The following is a 17093-nucleotide window of genomic DNA, read 5'->3' as shown; positions in this document are numbered from 1 at the left end:
GGACTGTCTGAAGTATTGTAATATTTTAAAATTTTGTGATATTATAATATTTTTCTCTCTAGGATGCCCTTCAGGGTTATAAGACACAGAATAAATTCCTGAACAAGGAAATCTTAGAACTTTCTGTGCTAAAGAGAAATACTGAGAACAGAGAAAAAGCACTGGAGGCAAAGGTATTTAAAATGCACTATACTTACACCTGGATTAATGAAGTTGTATATTTTCAATCCCATACGTGAATCGTAGGTGTTAAGGGCAGCTGTTGTTTACCCTTGCTTTAATTTAGTAGGTACACTAAAATTTTGTTCGTGTAAAATACACAACAAAAAATATGACAAATACTAATCAGAGTTGAACACTTCCAATGATTTATTATTTAAAGCTATTTTTGAAATTGAGAAAAGTAATAAAGGTAAACTGAAGAGCAGTGGTTTGGCCCGCGTAATACTAGTCAAATGAATTGAGTGTTTAACATGATTTTATTTGGTTTCCTGATGGTTATTCTGTGTGTGACTGTCTCCAAGCTTGTAATGCCTTGTCCTGATATAAACTCAGGTTAAATGCAAAAACATATTTAGCCAGAACCAACTAAGTTCTGGACTTTTGTGGTAAAAGCCAACACTTTTAGTGTTTTAGAGGTAGTGTAACTATTCAGGTCAAGGATCCAATTTTGTAGCAGTAAATCTGAGATAACAATTTTCCCTGTTAAGCGTATCTAGTCTTCGTACCAGTTCTTGTCTGTCATCATTCTGAGATGATATCCCCTGCCCATTAGTAGCTGATTTTAACAAAGCTGTCCTTTGATTCAAACAATGTGTCAAATCCCTTCAAAGGTCATTTGTTTTCAATGAGCTCGTTAGTAGTAGTAGCTACATTCTCTGTAGCGATCAGATCTTCCCCTCATTTGTAGGGGATTAATTGCTTTAGGAACAAGCTCTTTTGTCCCTGAACAATATTCCATTGTCCTGCTTGAACTGTTTTCTGCAGATGGAGGTGAGGGTTGTGGAAGACTAACTTGTTTTATTGGACAGGGGCTTTTAGACTAAATCCACACTACACCGGATAAATCCGTAACCGAAGCTTTTTCTCTTCGTTTTTACCCTCCGTCCACACTAAAACGGCGTTTTCGTCCCCCGAAACCAGAGCTTTTCAGCAATTCTTTCCAAAGTGTGTATTTTTGAAAATGCCGGATTGGCCGGATCAGTGTGGACGAGGTAACCGGAGACTTCTGAAAACGCTGTCAGACGGCAGCGCTCTATTTCATTGTTTTCTTGAACGCAACTTAACAATTTCAGAACAGATGGCAACGAGACTGATGCCAGAAGAGTTAGAAATGTACTCACCAAATACTTTGACCCATAACTTACTGAATAAATAAGTATACTCACTTTACCCTGTTTTCTGTCCTTGCTCGTATGAAGGTGGTTTACCTATTTATGCAAGTACTTCTCTGACAATAGATGTGTAACAGCCTAATGTAACATTGTATGGAAATGCAAGATAACACTGATGCAGACATGTTTTATACATTTAACAAGGTGCTTTATTAATGCAACAAAGTTAGTCAATTTTTCAATGTTCGTCGTCAGCCTGGTCAATCTGTCCGTGAACTCCCTGTCAGTTGCCTCCGTACACTCCAGTATTTGTTTCTTTTACTTTTAAGTTCTCCTGCGCGAGAGCCAACAGCTGTCCGTCGTTTTAAGTTTTTCTAGTCTGTAACTACACAAACGCGAACTTTTACGGCGAGATTTGACACCAAACATGTCGCTTGTTTACGGTAGATGTGTCCTGCGCATGTGCAGGAGGAGGAGATTCACCAAAATCTCTGTTTCAATGTGGACAGAGATATTTTTAAAAACGCATAGTGTTTTTACACGAAACCGGCATTTTCAAAATTATCCGGTCTAGTGTGGATGTAGCCTTAGTTTATACCTATAGTATCACATCTCAGCTGCAATAAAGTTATATCTGTCCAAGAAATGTTCCCAAATCTTCAAAATCAGGGTATTTAGCTGAACATTATCCTGATGTTAGCTTTCTGGTTAAATTTTGATTCAGGCCAAGTATGCTGTACTGTATTGGGGTTTCTTTCAGTCCTGTATGGATTTGGACAAGTTGTATTTCCAATTGTTTTGAGAGAAACTTTGCAACTGTGTAATCCTCTCCTTCCCATTGAGCATAGCTATGATTGATGGTCTTGTTAATTGAAAAATATCTAAAATTTAAGATTGCAGATAATGCAAATGTTGATTTCCTTTCCTTTTCTTTCCGTCTTCCTAGTGCACCAGCCTGGAAGCCAGACTGTGCCAGGTTGAGAGCAAACATCTTGTACTCCTTCAGGAAGTTAAGAATCCTGTTTGTTCTGGAGAAAAAGGTCCAACGCATGAAGTAATTTCTAGACTTTTGGAAGATGCTCTGAAAGTGGACACCCCTGAACATCCGGAGCAAACTGTTCTTAAACCAAATCCTGTCAGGTAATACCATCACAAGGCTTTGAGTTGGGGAAGTTTAGAAAAACATTTTAGTCGAAGCTTTGAGTTTAATGGCTTGCCACTGTAAGTGTTTCTTGGTGGATGTATCAAGCCTGTACTGATTGCTGCCTTGCAACATACGGAGGCTTAGGCACAATTAAACGATATGCTGATCTTTTTTACAAGGTGCAGAGAGAAAACAGGAAGAAAAACATAACAATGTCTGCATTGTATAAAATGACAAAGTTGAGCAGAGTAGACAAAACACAAGAACAGGATATTTAGCCCAATCTGTTTGTTTGTTCTTCACATGAGTAGTTGTAACACTGTTTGCTTGCTCAGATCCCCTGTTCCTAAATCCTTCAATTACCATTTTAAACTATTCTGAAATGTTGACTTCATTTTGGTTATAACTTGAGTAAATTCTGCAGATTCGCATCTCAGAATTTATAAGTAAATGTTTCACCTCTATTTTTAAATCATCTAATCTTGTATTCATGTCTTCCTGTTCTAGACTGCTCAATCATTGGGAAATGTTTTATCTCTTAAATTTAAAACCCTTTTTGTCATATTGATGCTTAGATTCTTCTGTTCATGTGAAAAGACCCACAATCATACTGGGGACCTTCATGATGTATCTTTGCTATACTGTCACACTGTTAAAGTCTGGAGATTACAGTATCTCTAAGATACATTAGAGTGAAAGTAATATCTTGCATTGATTCACCATTGTATCTTTTCAGTCTGTTCTACTTCAATGTTACATCTGCTTATTATTTGTCTTGTGAAATCTAGCCCTTCACCACTCAACTTTCTCCACTCAAAATGTATTGAACCTTCTCCCCCAAAATGTACTTTTGTGTATTCACTGAATTTTACCTGCAGCCTTTGCCTTATCCTAATATCAGTGTATGTTCTTGCATTTTTATTGTATTTTACTGCATTACCTTGAGTTCATTACAAATTTACATATTTCTTCTAGTCTGAATGCCAGGTATGTGTGATGAACAGGAGCAGGAACAGAACCCAGGGAGGTAGAGAAGCACCAAGACCTCCTAATGTCTAAGATCCATGCCACTTCCTGTGGATGCAACTCAGAGTCCTGGTGTTCTGTTATTTTGGGTGACCCTTTCTCTTTATTTAACCAAATCACAGTCCAACCCCTCCTCCCAAATGTTGTCTTTAGTAAACTCTGAAGTACATTAAATATCCCCACTATCCACCCTTTACAAATACATTCCTACCAACACTGCTGGAGGTCCCAGCTCAGAGTCAACAATTCTCTTTTTAAGGATACATTAGCAGAATATTACTCCTTGTATTTTTAGATTTCTCTTATGCATCCTCTTTGGTCTTTCAGTACATGTTTTTTTCCCCATATATTCTTATTCCCTTCTTTGCACCTGAAGACAACGTGATTCCATTTTGTTCAATGTTAATCTTTGTTCATTTATTCCAATTCAGTTGTGGTTTGATTTATTTGTGGATGTTGATGCTGTTAGCAGTGATGGCATTCACATTCCCTGAATTGGGAAGCCTTTTTATTGGTGTATATACTATATACCTCTGCAATTATCTTCTTAAAAATCATGTTCTTTAAGTGGAACAGTCTGCAGAGTTACAGGCTATTTATCTTGACGCTTGCACTTAAACTGACAGTCTCCCTCATCCATTTTTATTGAACTGTTAATAATGAATTTAAAGCTACATAGTTTGACTTTGTCAGACTTTTCTCTTTTCTTAAAGAATTATTGCTGCATTTTCCCACATCTCCCACTGTTCCCTCATGTAATAGTTTAGCGCCCTCTCAAGAGCTGCATAATTCTGGATTACAGACATATTCTGAACATATTGCTGCAGCAGATGGTGCATTAAAATCTAGTAAACAGCTGTAGTGATATTTTTCATTCATGATAATCAATAACACATTCCTAGATACCAGCAAAGAGACTTCACATTAGATTTACAAATCTAATTTACATGAATCTATTGCCAAGTCTCTAAGCACGGTAGAATGTCCTGCTGTGCTGAGAAATAAACCATTAATGTGATTTTGGTTTTTAAACTTGAGTGGAGCAAAACAAACTGTTAATTGTCCAAAGGTTGCCAATCATTCATTAATCAGAGGACAGTACTGAGAATACCTAATATTGAATACGTATCCTGATAGTGTTTGGCAAGAAACATTTTAGAGCCTGTCTTTAGAAAAGACATGGGATGGTGACAACAGTTTGGTAATGAATTAAGTTTAACTGAATTGGAGTATAAATTTGTCCGTTCCAAGCCATGAACATTATGGCAAAACAAACAGTAAAATTAAAAAATGGTATTTTGTTGTGGATGTGTCATTGAGAAAGGGAAGCAACCCAGAGTTAATGCTGACAGCTTGGAGATAAATTTAGACAGGGGTGTACTGGGGAACAAAAAAGAGTACCCCATCCTCAATTACTAAACAGAATCATATAGAGGGCAGCTATGTATTAAAATAGGTGGTAATATGACTGGAAAGACGTTAAAGAAATGGTAGTGGTTCTGCACTATTTTTGGTGTTATGTAATCCCACAAGTAGAAAAATGTTAAATGAAACCTTTGGTATTTTCATTTCAGTGAATACGATATTTATGGCTTCAAGACAGTGCCTGAAGATAGTGAGGAGGAGACACTGATTGCCAAAGTTCGAGCTCTAGACCTAAAGTCCATGTCACTCACCGACAGCCAAGAAATTTCCACAGGAGTTAAATGGGCAAATTACTTTGCTGGTACCATGAACCGAGAAATGGTGCGTTCACCTGAATTGAAGAGCCTCATTCGTTGGGGTGTTCCACATGAACATAGATCAAAGGTCTGGAGGTGGTGCGTCAACCTCCACATCAGAAAGTACAGGGATAAATGTGGTTCAGGATATTTTAACTCCTTGCTAGAGAAAGCACTAGAGAAGCAGAACCCTGCTTCAAAACAGATTGAGCTGGATCTTATGCGCACTTTGCCAAATAATAAGCACTATGCCTCACCAACCTCGGAAGGAATACAAAAACTCCGAAACATTCTGCTGGCATTTTCCTGGAGGAATCCAGATGTTGGATACTGCCAAGGCTTAAACAGGTGTGTCCTACTTTTGAATAGATCTTGAATTATTCATTAGCCAGTGCTACTTCCCCTTCCCCATTTTCTCACTAACAATTCAGCAGATAAAAAATAACTACTACTAGAAGCTAAATTTGAAAAATATTATTGCAAGCTTCTTTCCATGAAATGATACTTGTATAAATTACACATAATTTAAACATATTGCAGTGAATTATGTTTGACTGCGCTGAGACTGGTGTGATCTTAGTTGTTAAATCTGCTAGGTAATCAGAATAGAATAAGGCCAGTGAAATACTTACTTTGAAAGCAATATAGATAAAATCAAAAACACATTCTTAATAGATCTCTACAACTTTAGGGCACTTTTATTCACCAGTTATTGCTAGGAGGTTTTGATATTTGATATTTTATAGGTACTCCCTATAGGTATTCTGAGATATTCCTGAAGCCTGAGGCTTGGAGCTGTTCAGCCAGCTCCAAATAATTACAATATTAATTTTCCTCTAGCTTTCTAATTGTGTGTGCCACATAACTCCTGCTTTGTTGTAACACAATATTTTGGAATAACAAGGTTGTCAGAGATTTTCCTTGCTCATTTCCTCCATCCCTTCATATTGACCACTGTTTATGCAGAATCATAAAATTTGCTGTGTTCAGTTATTTGGTTCCATTCATAGAATTGCTGCTTTGTGAAAGAGCTACCACTTGATAAAGTCCTGTCCTAGAGACTAGCACAGAGCAGACAACTGGTAATCAGTTAGTGTTTACACAAGGAATAATCCAAGTTACGAATGATCCAAGTCACTTTCAGAGGAACATTATTAGCAAGACTGATAGTGAGATGCTGGAGGAACTCAGCAGGTCAGGCATCACCTGTGGATGAAAATGGAGAGTTGATATTTTAGGTCGAGACTCTTCCTAGGTGTTGACTGTCCATTTTCCTCCATAAATTCTGCCTGACCCACTGAGTTCCTCCAGCATTTCTTGGGTCAACATTATCATGACATTTGATTCTAAGCCAAATCAGTAGCTCTTGCTATAAATGATCGAAAGTTTGCTCAGCAAGGAAGGTTTTGAAGAGCGATGGAGAAATTTCAGGAATTCCAAAGATGCTTTGTAAACTGAAGAGATGGCAGTCATTGGTAGAGCACGAATACCAATAGTCTGAAATGGACACATGCCAGAATCTCAGTTCTATTACTGGAGGAGGATGGAGATTGAGAGGGGCAAAAGTCCATGGAAAGACTGATGATGAAAATTTAATCAACTGGCATCACGGAGAAGCAACCACAACAGAGATCAGAAGGTTTCAGAGCATGTGGTTGCTTGGATCCGCTTTCACCAGAGAAGCTGAGGAAGCATAAAAGCCAAGGAAAGGGCATATAAGGTAGCAAAAGTGATTTAGAAGCTGGATGATTGGGAAGCTTTTAAAAACCAACAAAAGACAACTAAAGAAACTATAAGATGGGAAAAGATGAAATATGAGAGCAAACTAGCCAATAATTTAAAGCAGGATACCAGAAGTTTTTTTCAGTTAAATAAAGAGTAAAAAGAAAGTGAGAGCTGATATTGGATCACTGGAAAATGATGCTGGTGAAGTAGTAATGGGGGACAAAGAAATGACAGATTAACTTAATGGGTACTTTGCATCAGCCATCACTGTGGAAGGCATCAGCAGTGTGCCAGAGGTCTGTGAATGTCAGGGAGCAGTAGTGAGTGACATTGCTATTGCAAAGAAAAATGTGATAGGGAAACTCAAAGGTCTTAAGGTAGATAAGTCACCTGGACCAGAGGGCTACATCTCAAGAGTCCTGAGAGAAGTTGCTGAAAAGATAATGGATGCATTGGTCATGATCTTTCAAGAATCACTTGATTCTGGCATGCCAGCGGAGGAATGGAAGATTGCAAATGTCACTCCACTCTTTAAGAAGGGAGGAATGCAAAAGAAAGGAAATTATAGGCCAGTTAACCTAACCTCAGTGGTTGGGAAAGTGTTGGAGTCTATTATTATGAATGAAGTCTTGGGGTACTTGGAGACTAATGGTAAAATAAGTCAAAGTCAGCTTGGTTTCTGTAAAGGGAAATCTTGCCTTACAAACCTGTCGGAATTGTTTGAGGAAGTAACAAGCAGGGTGGACAAAGGAGAGGCAGTGGATGCTATTTACTTAGATTTTCATAAGGCATTTGATAAGGTGCCACACATGAGGCTGGTTAACAAGATAAAATTCTGTGGTGTTACAGGAAAAATACTGGCACGGGTGGAGGAATGGCTGACAGGCAGGAGGTAGCGAGTGGGAACAAAAGGGGCCTTTTCTGATTGGCTGCCAGTGACTAGTGGTATTCCCCAAGGATCAGTATTGGTACTGCTACTTTTCACATTGTTTGTCAATGATTTAGATAATGGAATTAATGACTTTGTGGCAAAGTTTGTGGATGATAGGAAGATAGGGGGAGGGGTAGGTAGTGCTGAGGAAGCAATGCAATTGCAGCAAGACTTAGACAAATTGGAAGAATGGGCAAAAAATGACAGATGGAATACCGTATTGGGAAATGTATGATAATGAATTTTGGTATAAGGAACAATAGTGCAGACTATTATCTAAATGTTCAAACATCAGAGGTGCAGAGGGACTTGGGAATGCTTGTGCAAGACTCCCAGAAGGTTATTTTCCAGGTTGAGTCTGTAGTAAAAAAGGCAAATACAATGTTGGCATTTATTTCAAGGGGAATAGAATATAAACGCAAGGAGATAATGCTGAGCCTTTATAAGACACTAGTCAGGTTGCACTTGGAGTATTGTCGACAGTTTTGCACCCCATCTCTCAGAAAGGATGTATTGTTATTGGAGAGAGTCCAGCGGAGATTCATGAAGATGATTCCGGGGATGAAGGAACTTTTATCAGCTTTGGGCCTGACTCACTGGAGTTTAGAAGAATGCAGGATGGATCTCATTGAAACCTACCAAATGTTGAACGGACTAGATAGGATGGATGTGGAGAGGATGTATCCTATGGTAGGGCACAGCCTCAAAATTGAGGAGTGACCTTTTAGAACAGAGATAAGGAGGAATTTTTTTAGCCAGAGAGTAGTAAATCTGTGGAATGCTCTGCGACAGACTGAAGTGGAGGCCAAGTCGGTGGGTATATTTAAACCAGAAGTTGATTGTTTCCTGATCGGTCAGGGCATCAAAGGATATGGCAAGAAGGCAGGTGTATGGGGATCCGGGATTGGCCATGATGAAATGGCGGAGCAGGCTCAGTGGGCTGAATGGCCTAATTCTGCTCCTGTGTCTTATGGTCTTAAGAACTCTAAGCAGGGAACTGAGAATGGAATGTGCTGCTGAGTGTGAAATCTGCTCATGACTGCTCCCTACTGGTCGGTAAGAAGAATGGTAAATTGGGAGCTGAGTGGATTTTGATTATTTGTAGAGGCCACATCAACATTGTCATTCCATTGCTGTTGCTTAGGATTTTAAAATGATTTGCATTTTGAGAGGGAAAAACAGTGATTTCCAATTTGCATTGCTTAGAGACTTCTACGCAAGTGATTCATAACATGATCTGTGTAAGGAAGATAATGCATATATTCCTGGACAAATTAATCTGTTTAATTGAACTGCAAATTACATTTATTCTGGCTTGTAGCCATTTATAGTAAAATCTCATTAAGCTAAAATGGAGATTTTTATTTCAATTGTTAATGAAGCAAATTGTGTGAAGTGGATTAACCAGATATCACTGGCAGGAATATACCAGGTTGTGAGAAGCGGGTTGTATTAAGAATTTTAAATTAAGGCAAAAGTATACTTTTGTCCAGGCCAAACCCATTCTCACATTGGCCTACACTTTCTCCAGAATTACGTAGCTACAGGAACCTGCACAGTTCTTGTCTGTGCTGATTCTGGTCTCCTCCCTCAGCTTTTACTGTCAATTCAAGAACTTTATATATTTATATAAATAATATAACAATTTTCATTTGTAATTCAGATCTTTAGCCCATGGCTAGACTAAGCTTGTGTTGATGTCTGGAGCTGAGTGAATCTGATGAAAGCTAAAATAGACATCAACAAGTGCTAGACAACAATAAGTGCTGCCTGTCATAAAAATAGAGTACTGAAAACACTTAGATCAGGAAACATCTGGAAAGAGAAACAGAGGTCACAAACAAGAGAAAATAACTCAGCAGTAAGTTAAAACAACACCACACACAAAATGCTGGTGGAACACAGCAGGCCAGGCAGCATCTATAGGGAGAAGCACTGTCGACATTTTGGGCCGAGACCCTTTGTCGGGACTAATCGAAAGGAAAGATAGTAAGAGATATGAAAATAGTGGGGGGAGGGGGAAATGCAAAATGATAGGAGAAGACGGGAGGGGGTGGGATGAAGCTAAGAGCTGGAAAGGTGATTGGCGAAAGAGATACAGAGCTGGAGAAGGGAAAGGATCATGGGACGGGAGGCCTCAGGAGAAAGAAAAGGGGGGAGCACCAGAGGGAGATGGAGAACAGGCAAACAACTAAATATGTCAGGGATGGGGTAAGAAGGGGAGGAGGGGCATTAACGGAAGTTAGAGAAGTCAATGTTCATGCCATCAGGTTGGAGGCTACCCAGCCGGTATATAAGGTGTTGTTCCTCCAACCTGAGTTTGGATTCATTTTGACAATAGAGGAGGCCATGGATAGACATATCAGAATGGGAATGGGACGTGGAATTAAAATGTGTGGCCACTGGGAGATCCTGCTTACTCTGGCGGACCAAGTGTAGGTGTTCAGCGAAACGGTCTCCCAGTCTGCGTCGGGTCTCACCAATATATAAAAGGCCACACCGGGAGCACCGGATGCAGTATACCACACCAGCCGACTCACAGGTGAAGTGTCGCCTCACCTGGAAGGACTGTCTGGGGCCCTGAATGGTGGTGAGGGAGGAAGTGTAAGGGCAGGTGTAGCACTTGTTCCGTTTACAAGGATAAGTGCCAGGAGGGAGATTGGTGGGAAGGGATGGGGGGACGAGTGGACAAGGGAGTCGTGTAGGGAGCGATCCCTGCGAAAAACAGAAAGAGGGAGGGAGGGAAAAATGTGTTTGGTAGTGGGATCCCGTTGGAGGTGGCGGAAGTTACGGAGAATTATACGTTGGACCTGGAGGCTGGTGGGGTGGTAGGTAAGGACAAGGGGAACCCTATCCCAAGTGGGGTGGCGGGTGGATGGGGTGAGGGCAGATGTGCGGGAAGTGGGAGAGATGCGTTTGAGAGCAGAGTTGATGGTGGATGAAGGGAAGCCCCTTTGTTTAAAAAAGGAAGGCATCTCCTTCGTCCTGGAATGAAAAGCCTCATTCTGAGAGCAGATGCAGTGGAGATGGAGGAATTGTGAGAAGGGGATAGCCTTTTTGCAAGAGACAGGGTGGGAAGAGGAATAGTCCAGGTAGCTGTGAGAGTCTGTAGGCTTATAGTAGATATCAGTAGATAGGTCGTCTCCAGAGATGGAGACAGAAAGATCAAGAAAGGGGAGGGAGGTGTCGGAAATGGACCAGGTAAATTTGAGGGCAGGGTGAAAGTTGGAGGCAAAGTTAATGAAGTTGACGAGCTCAGCATGCGTGCAAGAGGCAGTGCCAATGCAGTCGTCGATGTAGCGAAGGAAAAGGGGGGATGGATACTGGTATAGACTTGGAACATGGACTGTTCCACAAAGCCAACAAAAAGGCAGGCATAACTGGGACCCATACAGGTGCCCATGGCTACATCCTTGGTTTGGAGGAAGTGGGAGGAGCCAAAGGAGAAATTATTGAGAGTAAGAACTAATTCCGCTAGACGGAGGAGAGTGGTGGTAGAGGGGAATTGGTTAGGTCTGGAATCCAAAAAAAAGCGAAGAGCTTCGAGACCATCTCGGTGGGGGATGGAGGTATATAGGGACTGGATGTCCATGGTGAAAATAAGACGGTGGGGGCCAGGGAACTTAAAATCATTGAAAAAATTCAAAGCATGAGAAGTGTCACGAACATAGGTGGGAAGAGATTGAACAAGGGGGGATAAGACAGTGTCAAGGTATGCAGAAACGAGTTCAGTGGGGCAGGAGCAAGCTGAGACAGTAGGTCTACCTGGACAGGCAGGTTTGTGGATCTTGGGTAGGAGGTAGAAATGGGAAGTGTGGGGTGTGGGAACTATGAGGTTGGTGGCAGTGGATGGGAGATCCCCAGAGCTGATAAGGTTGGTGATGGTATAGGATGTCAGCAGTAAGTTAACAATTTTGGATTCATCTGGCTAATTTGTCCTGGATGCCATGAGCTGTGACCTCCTGAAACAGTTTTCCGCATAGGACTTTGTCAGAGACTTTACCGAAGTCCACACAGACTATTCAAAGCAATCTCTCTCATGTTATCTCCTTGCTTGTCCATCGCCCCCCTCTGGTGCTGCTCCCCCCACCCCCTCTCTTTCTTCCATGGCCTTCTGTCTCTTTCACCAATCAACTTCTTAGCTCTTTGCTTCATCACCCCCCCCTCCAAGTTTCACCTATCGCCTGGCGTTTCTCTCCCCACCCCCCCATCTTTCAAATCTACCCCTCAGCTTTTTCTCTCCAGTCCTGCCGAAGGATTTCGGCTCAAAACATCAATTGCACTTTTTCCATAGAAGCTGCCTGGCTTCATTGTGTGAGAGGTAATTTCAGGTTGAAGACTCATTCTGTTTTGATCAGACCAGCTGTGATCTTAGTGAATGGTGTGATGGCTATAGGGGCCATATATTACCAGTTTATGTTTGAATTCCAATTTGCAGTAAAGTTGATGGTGTGGAACAGGCGAAGTTTGTTTAGTATTTGCCATCTAGTGGTGCTCTTCAGCAACTACTGGCTACTGCAACATTGGAGACAGCTCTGCTATGGTTTCTTTATCCTACAAACTGGAAAAATAATTAGTTTGTTTCATGAAAGGCTTCTAACAGATCGGAAATGGTGATCGGACTCACAATTAGCTAGGTTTGTGTGTTACGGAAGATCTTGTCAGTATGTAAATGGAACTCATAATCATTCAGCCCAAAAGCTTCAACCCACCGAGCACATGCTGACCATCTATACTAATCCAATCTAGCAGCACTTTTGCCTGCAGCCTTCAATTTCTTACTAATTCTAAAAAATGTTTCTTAAAATGTTGTGAGAGTACCTCACTAAGCCAGTGCCTTTCAGGTTCCAAAAGTAATTCCTCCTCAGACCGCTTGTAAACCTGTTGTTCCTTGCCCTAAAATGTCCCCCTCTCCTTCACCATTCCCTGAACCAAGACTTAGTAACAGGAGGAAGAATGTGATTGGAAGTGTGTGACCTGCAAAGTACCACAGGGATCTGTGCTGAGTCCCCTACTGTTTATAAATTTACACTGGATATCAATGTAAGAGTAGTAAAAACACAGATGAAATAAAAATCTGCTAGTGTTATTGCTGGGGGGGAGGAACTCAGGGGAGAAATGTAGAAATTAATGAGGGGCATAAATACGGATGCCCCGACCAGTGGTGTAGTGTCATCAGCACTAAACTTAGAGGCTTAGAGATGGTCCTGAGTTTGAATCCGGCCGCGCCCCAACCTACACAGTACAGCGGCGTGGAAGAACAGCCAGGCAATCTACTTCCATATCTTGTCATGAAATCCCTATGGACAAGTACAGTATCCATAGGGTTGCTAAGAGTCAACGGTAACTCGTACGTAAATAGGTTAGTTATTAGGAAGCTTTTCCTCCAGCAGAAGTATATGAAAGTAGATAATAGATGAGGGTAAAGTGTAAGAGGTTTTGAGCTGAAGAATTTTTTCACCCGAAAGGTGACTGGAATCTGTAATGTGTTGCCTGAGTGGGGGGTGTAGGCAGATGCTCTCACACCTTCAAGTATCACTAATACTTGAATTGCCAGCACATTTAGGGAATGGACTAGGCTGGTAAATGGGATTGGTATAGTCTACGTGATGGTCGATATGGACATGGTGAACCAAAGAAGCTGATTTTGTGCTGTGTGGTACTATGATTAAGCTCCTCACTATCATTAACACACCAAATTTTCTGTCATCTGTTAACTTACTAATCATACCTATATGAATATAAGAATATGAATATAAAATCAATAATGTACATCACAACAACAGGAGCAATTCCTGTGGTCCATCACTTGTCAAAGGCTTCCAGTACCAAAAGCATCTTCACCTTCTGCCTCTTATTACCATCAATTTTGGATTCAGTTGGTTAATTTGTCCTGGGTGCCATGGGCTTTTGAAACAGTTTTCCATGTAGGACCTTGTCAGAGGCTTTACCAAAGTCCGCATAGACTACATCAGCTGCACTGCCTTCATCGACACCTCTTTAAAAAACAAAAACTATTACAGATTGGTCAGACAGAATCTCACCTAATAAAGCCATGCTGGTTATCTGTGATTTAATCCTGCCTTTCCAATTGTAGATTGAATCTTGTCCCTCACTTTTTCCAGTTACAACCCTGTCATTGACTTATCCCTTCTGTCTTTGAATAAAGAACCACGTTTGCTGTCATCCAGTTCTCCGACATATCAGCTGAAGTAAGTGAAATTTCAAAAGCCCTGTCAGGTCTTCAGAAGTTTTCTCCCTTGCCTCTGATAATGCCTGATCAGGACCTAGGACTTATCCAACTTTAAGCCTTCTGAGGCATCTAATGCTTCCTTTCTAATGATTTAGAGATTCACTGTCATCTTCCCTGAAATCTCTACTCCCCATAGTTAGCTCCTTGTCCTTTATATTTATAAAATGCATTGGGATTTTCCAGTCTTACCTTCCAATGATATCCTGTCTTCTTTTTACCCTCCTAATTTTTAAAATACTTCTAATACTTGTACTCCTGAAGCATCTCACCAGTTTTCAGTTCTCATCTGCCACATACTTTTTTAATACAGCCCTTGATATCCTTGCACATTACCCTTGTCTTATTTTCTCATTGGATGCCAATCTTCTTGTAAGCCACTGCTCCCAGTCTTTTGCCAGATCCTGTCATGTGATATTGGTATCAGCCTTTCCCCAATTCAGAACCTCAGTTTCCTGCCATCCTTATTCCCATCTCCAAAATGCTCTCCCACTGACACTTCAATCACTTGCTCAGGTGGTCTCAGGTTTTGAACTTTTTGTATGGTCATCCACCACATCAAAAGTATCCTCTTCATTTTCAGATTATTACAGGGTGCTAGATATTCAGAGGCTCAATGGTTCCATTTAATATCAGAAATTGTACAATGTACAACCTGAAATTCTCACTCTCTGCAGACATCCTCAAAACAGAAGAAAAACCCCAAGCAATGAATGACAGAAGAAAACACAAGAACATCAAAGCCCCCTACCCCCTTCCACGCACAAGCAGCATCAACTCTGCCCCCCACTTTTTCTAGAATAAAGCCTCAGTGTCCCTATCACTCACCATGCAAGCAACAGCAAAGCCCCAAAGAGAGATCATGGTACACCCAAAACTAACTGTTCACTCCAACATCTCAACATCCCTCAGCAGTCTCTCTCACTAAAACAAGAAAGAGACAGCATTCGCTCCTTCCACAGCGACAGGGGAGACAACAGTTGCCATTTCGATGTTACAGTTGGTCTGAAGCGTTGCTTTTTATTTTGAGTTTCCTGACTCAAAAGTCAGCAGCAAACTCTCCCTCGCTCGCCATCAAGAGAGAGAGCAAACGATCTCTATCAAACTTGTTGATTCAAATTTCCTCTGAAGTTGAATTGTGTGGTCACATTCGGCTGAAATATAATCAAGTTCTGTAAGTAACAGGGATCAGATTTTATGAAGTTACCAGTGTGAGCTCTCTTTGCACTTTCCTCCCTTTTCTAACACCTGACAAGGCGGTGCTATCAGGATTATGTTGAGGAAAGGCCAGTCGTTTGATGTTTATGACGCATCTGGAGATTAGGGGAGTTGTAGTTTCACTTGAAAGCACAGCCTCCATCTGGAGGCTTAGTTTTGATGGGTTGGAGATGGAAAATGTGATTGAAAAATATATCTTCAGGAACCAAACTCTACTTTCCACGTGGTGCAAGTAAGTATTTAACAAAAAAAGAGAATAGAACAGCTAGATCAGCGAATACTAAATTGCAGATCACTCATCCTTCCCTGGAGATAATGAACCATAAATGAGTCACGGTTACAACACGAAGACAGTCTTTCAGCCCATTGAGTTTATGGTAACAGTTACATCCCCACATTCCCATCAGCCCACCCTATAGATTCTAGGTTGCAGTACAATCTAAATACAAGAATAAAGATGTCTGCATCTAGAAAATTACATATGGGGCTTGTCTCCCTACTTAAAAAAGGAAGGCAACAAAACATTCACAAGATCATTGCCAAGGTAGGGTACATTATCCTTTGTGAAGAAATTACCGTAGATTTCGCACTACAGAGCGCACCTGATTAAAAGCCGCTGGCTCTAATTTTAGAAAGAAAATCAATTTTGTACTTGTACAAGCCGCACCGGATTTTAGGCCGCACCGGATTTTCGGCCGCAGGTGTCCCACGTTGTAATATGAGATATTTACACAGAAAGATATTACACGTGAGGATTTTTTAACTTTTAATTAAATCCATATGGTAACATAAACAAATACATATTGCAAATGCTTTTTTTCGAACCGTGCCTGTAACGCGGCTACTTTTAAATATACGTTGCGTATACTTTTTTACTGAACAACATTCCAATATCTCCTAACGACTGGTAAAAAATATATATACTGCAGCCTACCAGGAAAAGTTATTGATCGCCTTTAACTTAAAAGCAGCGTTCGCTCAGATCTAATGCCGCTCGCCCCCACCTTCCCGTTTATCGCAAACTGGCATTTCCCACAAGACGCGGCGAAACCGGGTGTGACGTCATAGCATCCCGCGATGTAGTACAGAAAACAAATATAGTTAAAACACTTCTAACTTTAACTAGAAATCACTAACAAATGAATTACTAAGCGAAAATATTATAAACTAAATAACTGCCATAAAGGCAGCACAATGCTTTTCTTCGAGTGTTTTCCATGTTGATGAGGGTGAGTACAAATGACTGATTTACAATAATTTAATTGTGAAAGTGTGCTTGATTTATCGTACAATTTCATTGGACCTCTGTGAACATCAATTTTATTGGTCTACTGTTGCGAGGCAAAATGTTTTTGGCGGCATGAAAAAAAATAATGCATTAGCCGCACCGTAGTAAAGGCCGCAGTGTTCAAAGCTGTTCAAAATGTGGGAAAAAAGTAGCGGCTTATAATCCGACATCTACGGTAGCTGGATTAAACTTTAACTAAGTGGATAGCTCTGAAGTTCTTTCACAGGCAAGATTAGTGGGGGTTGCCTCTTGTGCTGTACGAGTCTATCAATAAATTGGTGGTATAATTGGGAAATGAACGTCTACTATTGTGTATTAATTGAAGCTTTCACTCAAAAAATAAAGTGACAATCCTTGAGAAAGTATGGTATATCTGATGTTGGATTTGGTTTGTTCTTATACATTTCCACAAGTGAATGCACCAAGTTATGAAAGTTTGATTACAGTGCCACTGGG

General features: G+C 40.7%; 1 protein-coding gene and 1 long non-coding RNA gene across 2 annotated transcripts in view; one reads left to right on the top strand and one right to left on the bottom strand.

Annotated features, from left to right (window-relative positions):
* LOC140714107 (uncharacterized) overlaps positions 1-17093 on the bottom strand; it is a 56892-nt gene that overhangs the window by 18745 nt on the left and 21054 nt on the right. The gene's annotated exons all lie outside the window — the stretch shown is intronic.
* Positions 1-17093, top strand: part of tbc1d2b (TBC1 domain family, member 2B) — a 103420-nt gene that overhangs the window by 80128 nt on the left and 6199 nt on the right. Inside the window, exons 7-9 of the mRNA XM_073024873.1 lie at positions 63-173; positions 2281-2474; positions 5079-5573. Of these exons, the coding sequence (XP_072880974.1) occupies positions 63-173; positions 2281-2474; positions 5079-5573 (800 nt within the window). The remainder of the gene's footprint in view (positions 1-62; positions 174-2280; positions 2475-5078; positions 5574-17093) is intronic.

The sequence above is a fragment of the Hemitrygon akajei genome, chromosome 21 (genome assembly GCF_048418815.1).
Source record: "Hemitrygon akajei chromosome 21, sHemAka1.3, whole genome shotgun sequence".
NCBI lineage: Eukaryota > Metazoa > Chordata > Chondrichthyes > Myliobatiformes > Dasyatidae > Hemitrygon > Hemitrygon akajei.
The sequence above is the reverse complement of the archived record's forward strand: the minus strand, read 5'-3'. Positions and strand labels throughout refer to the sequence as shown.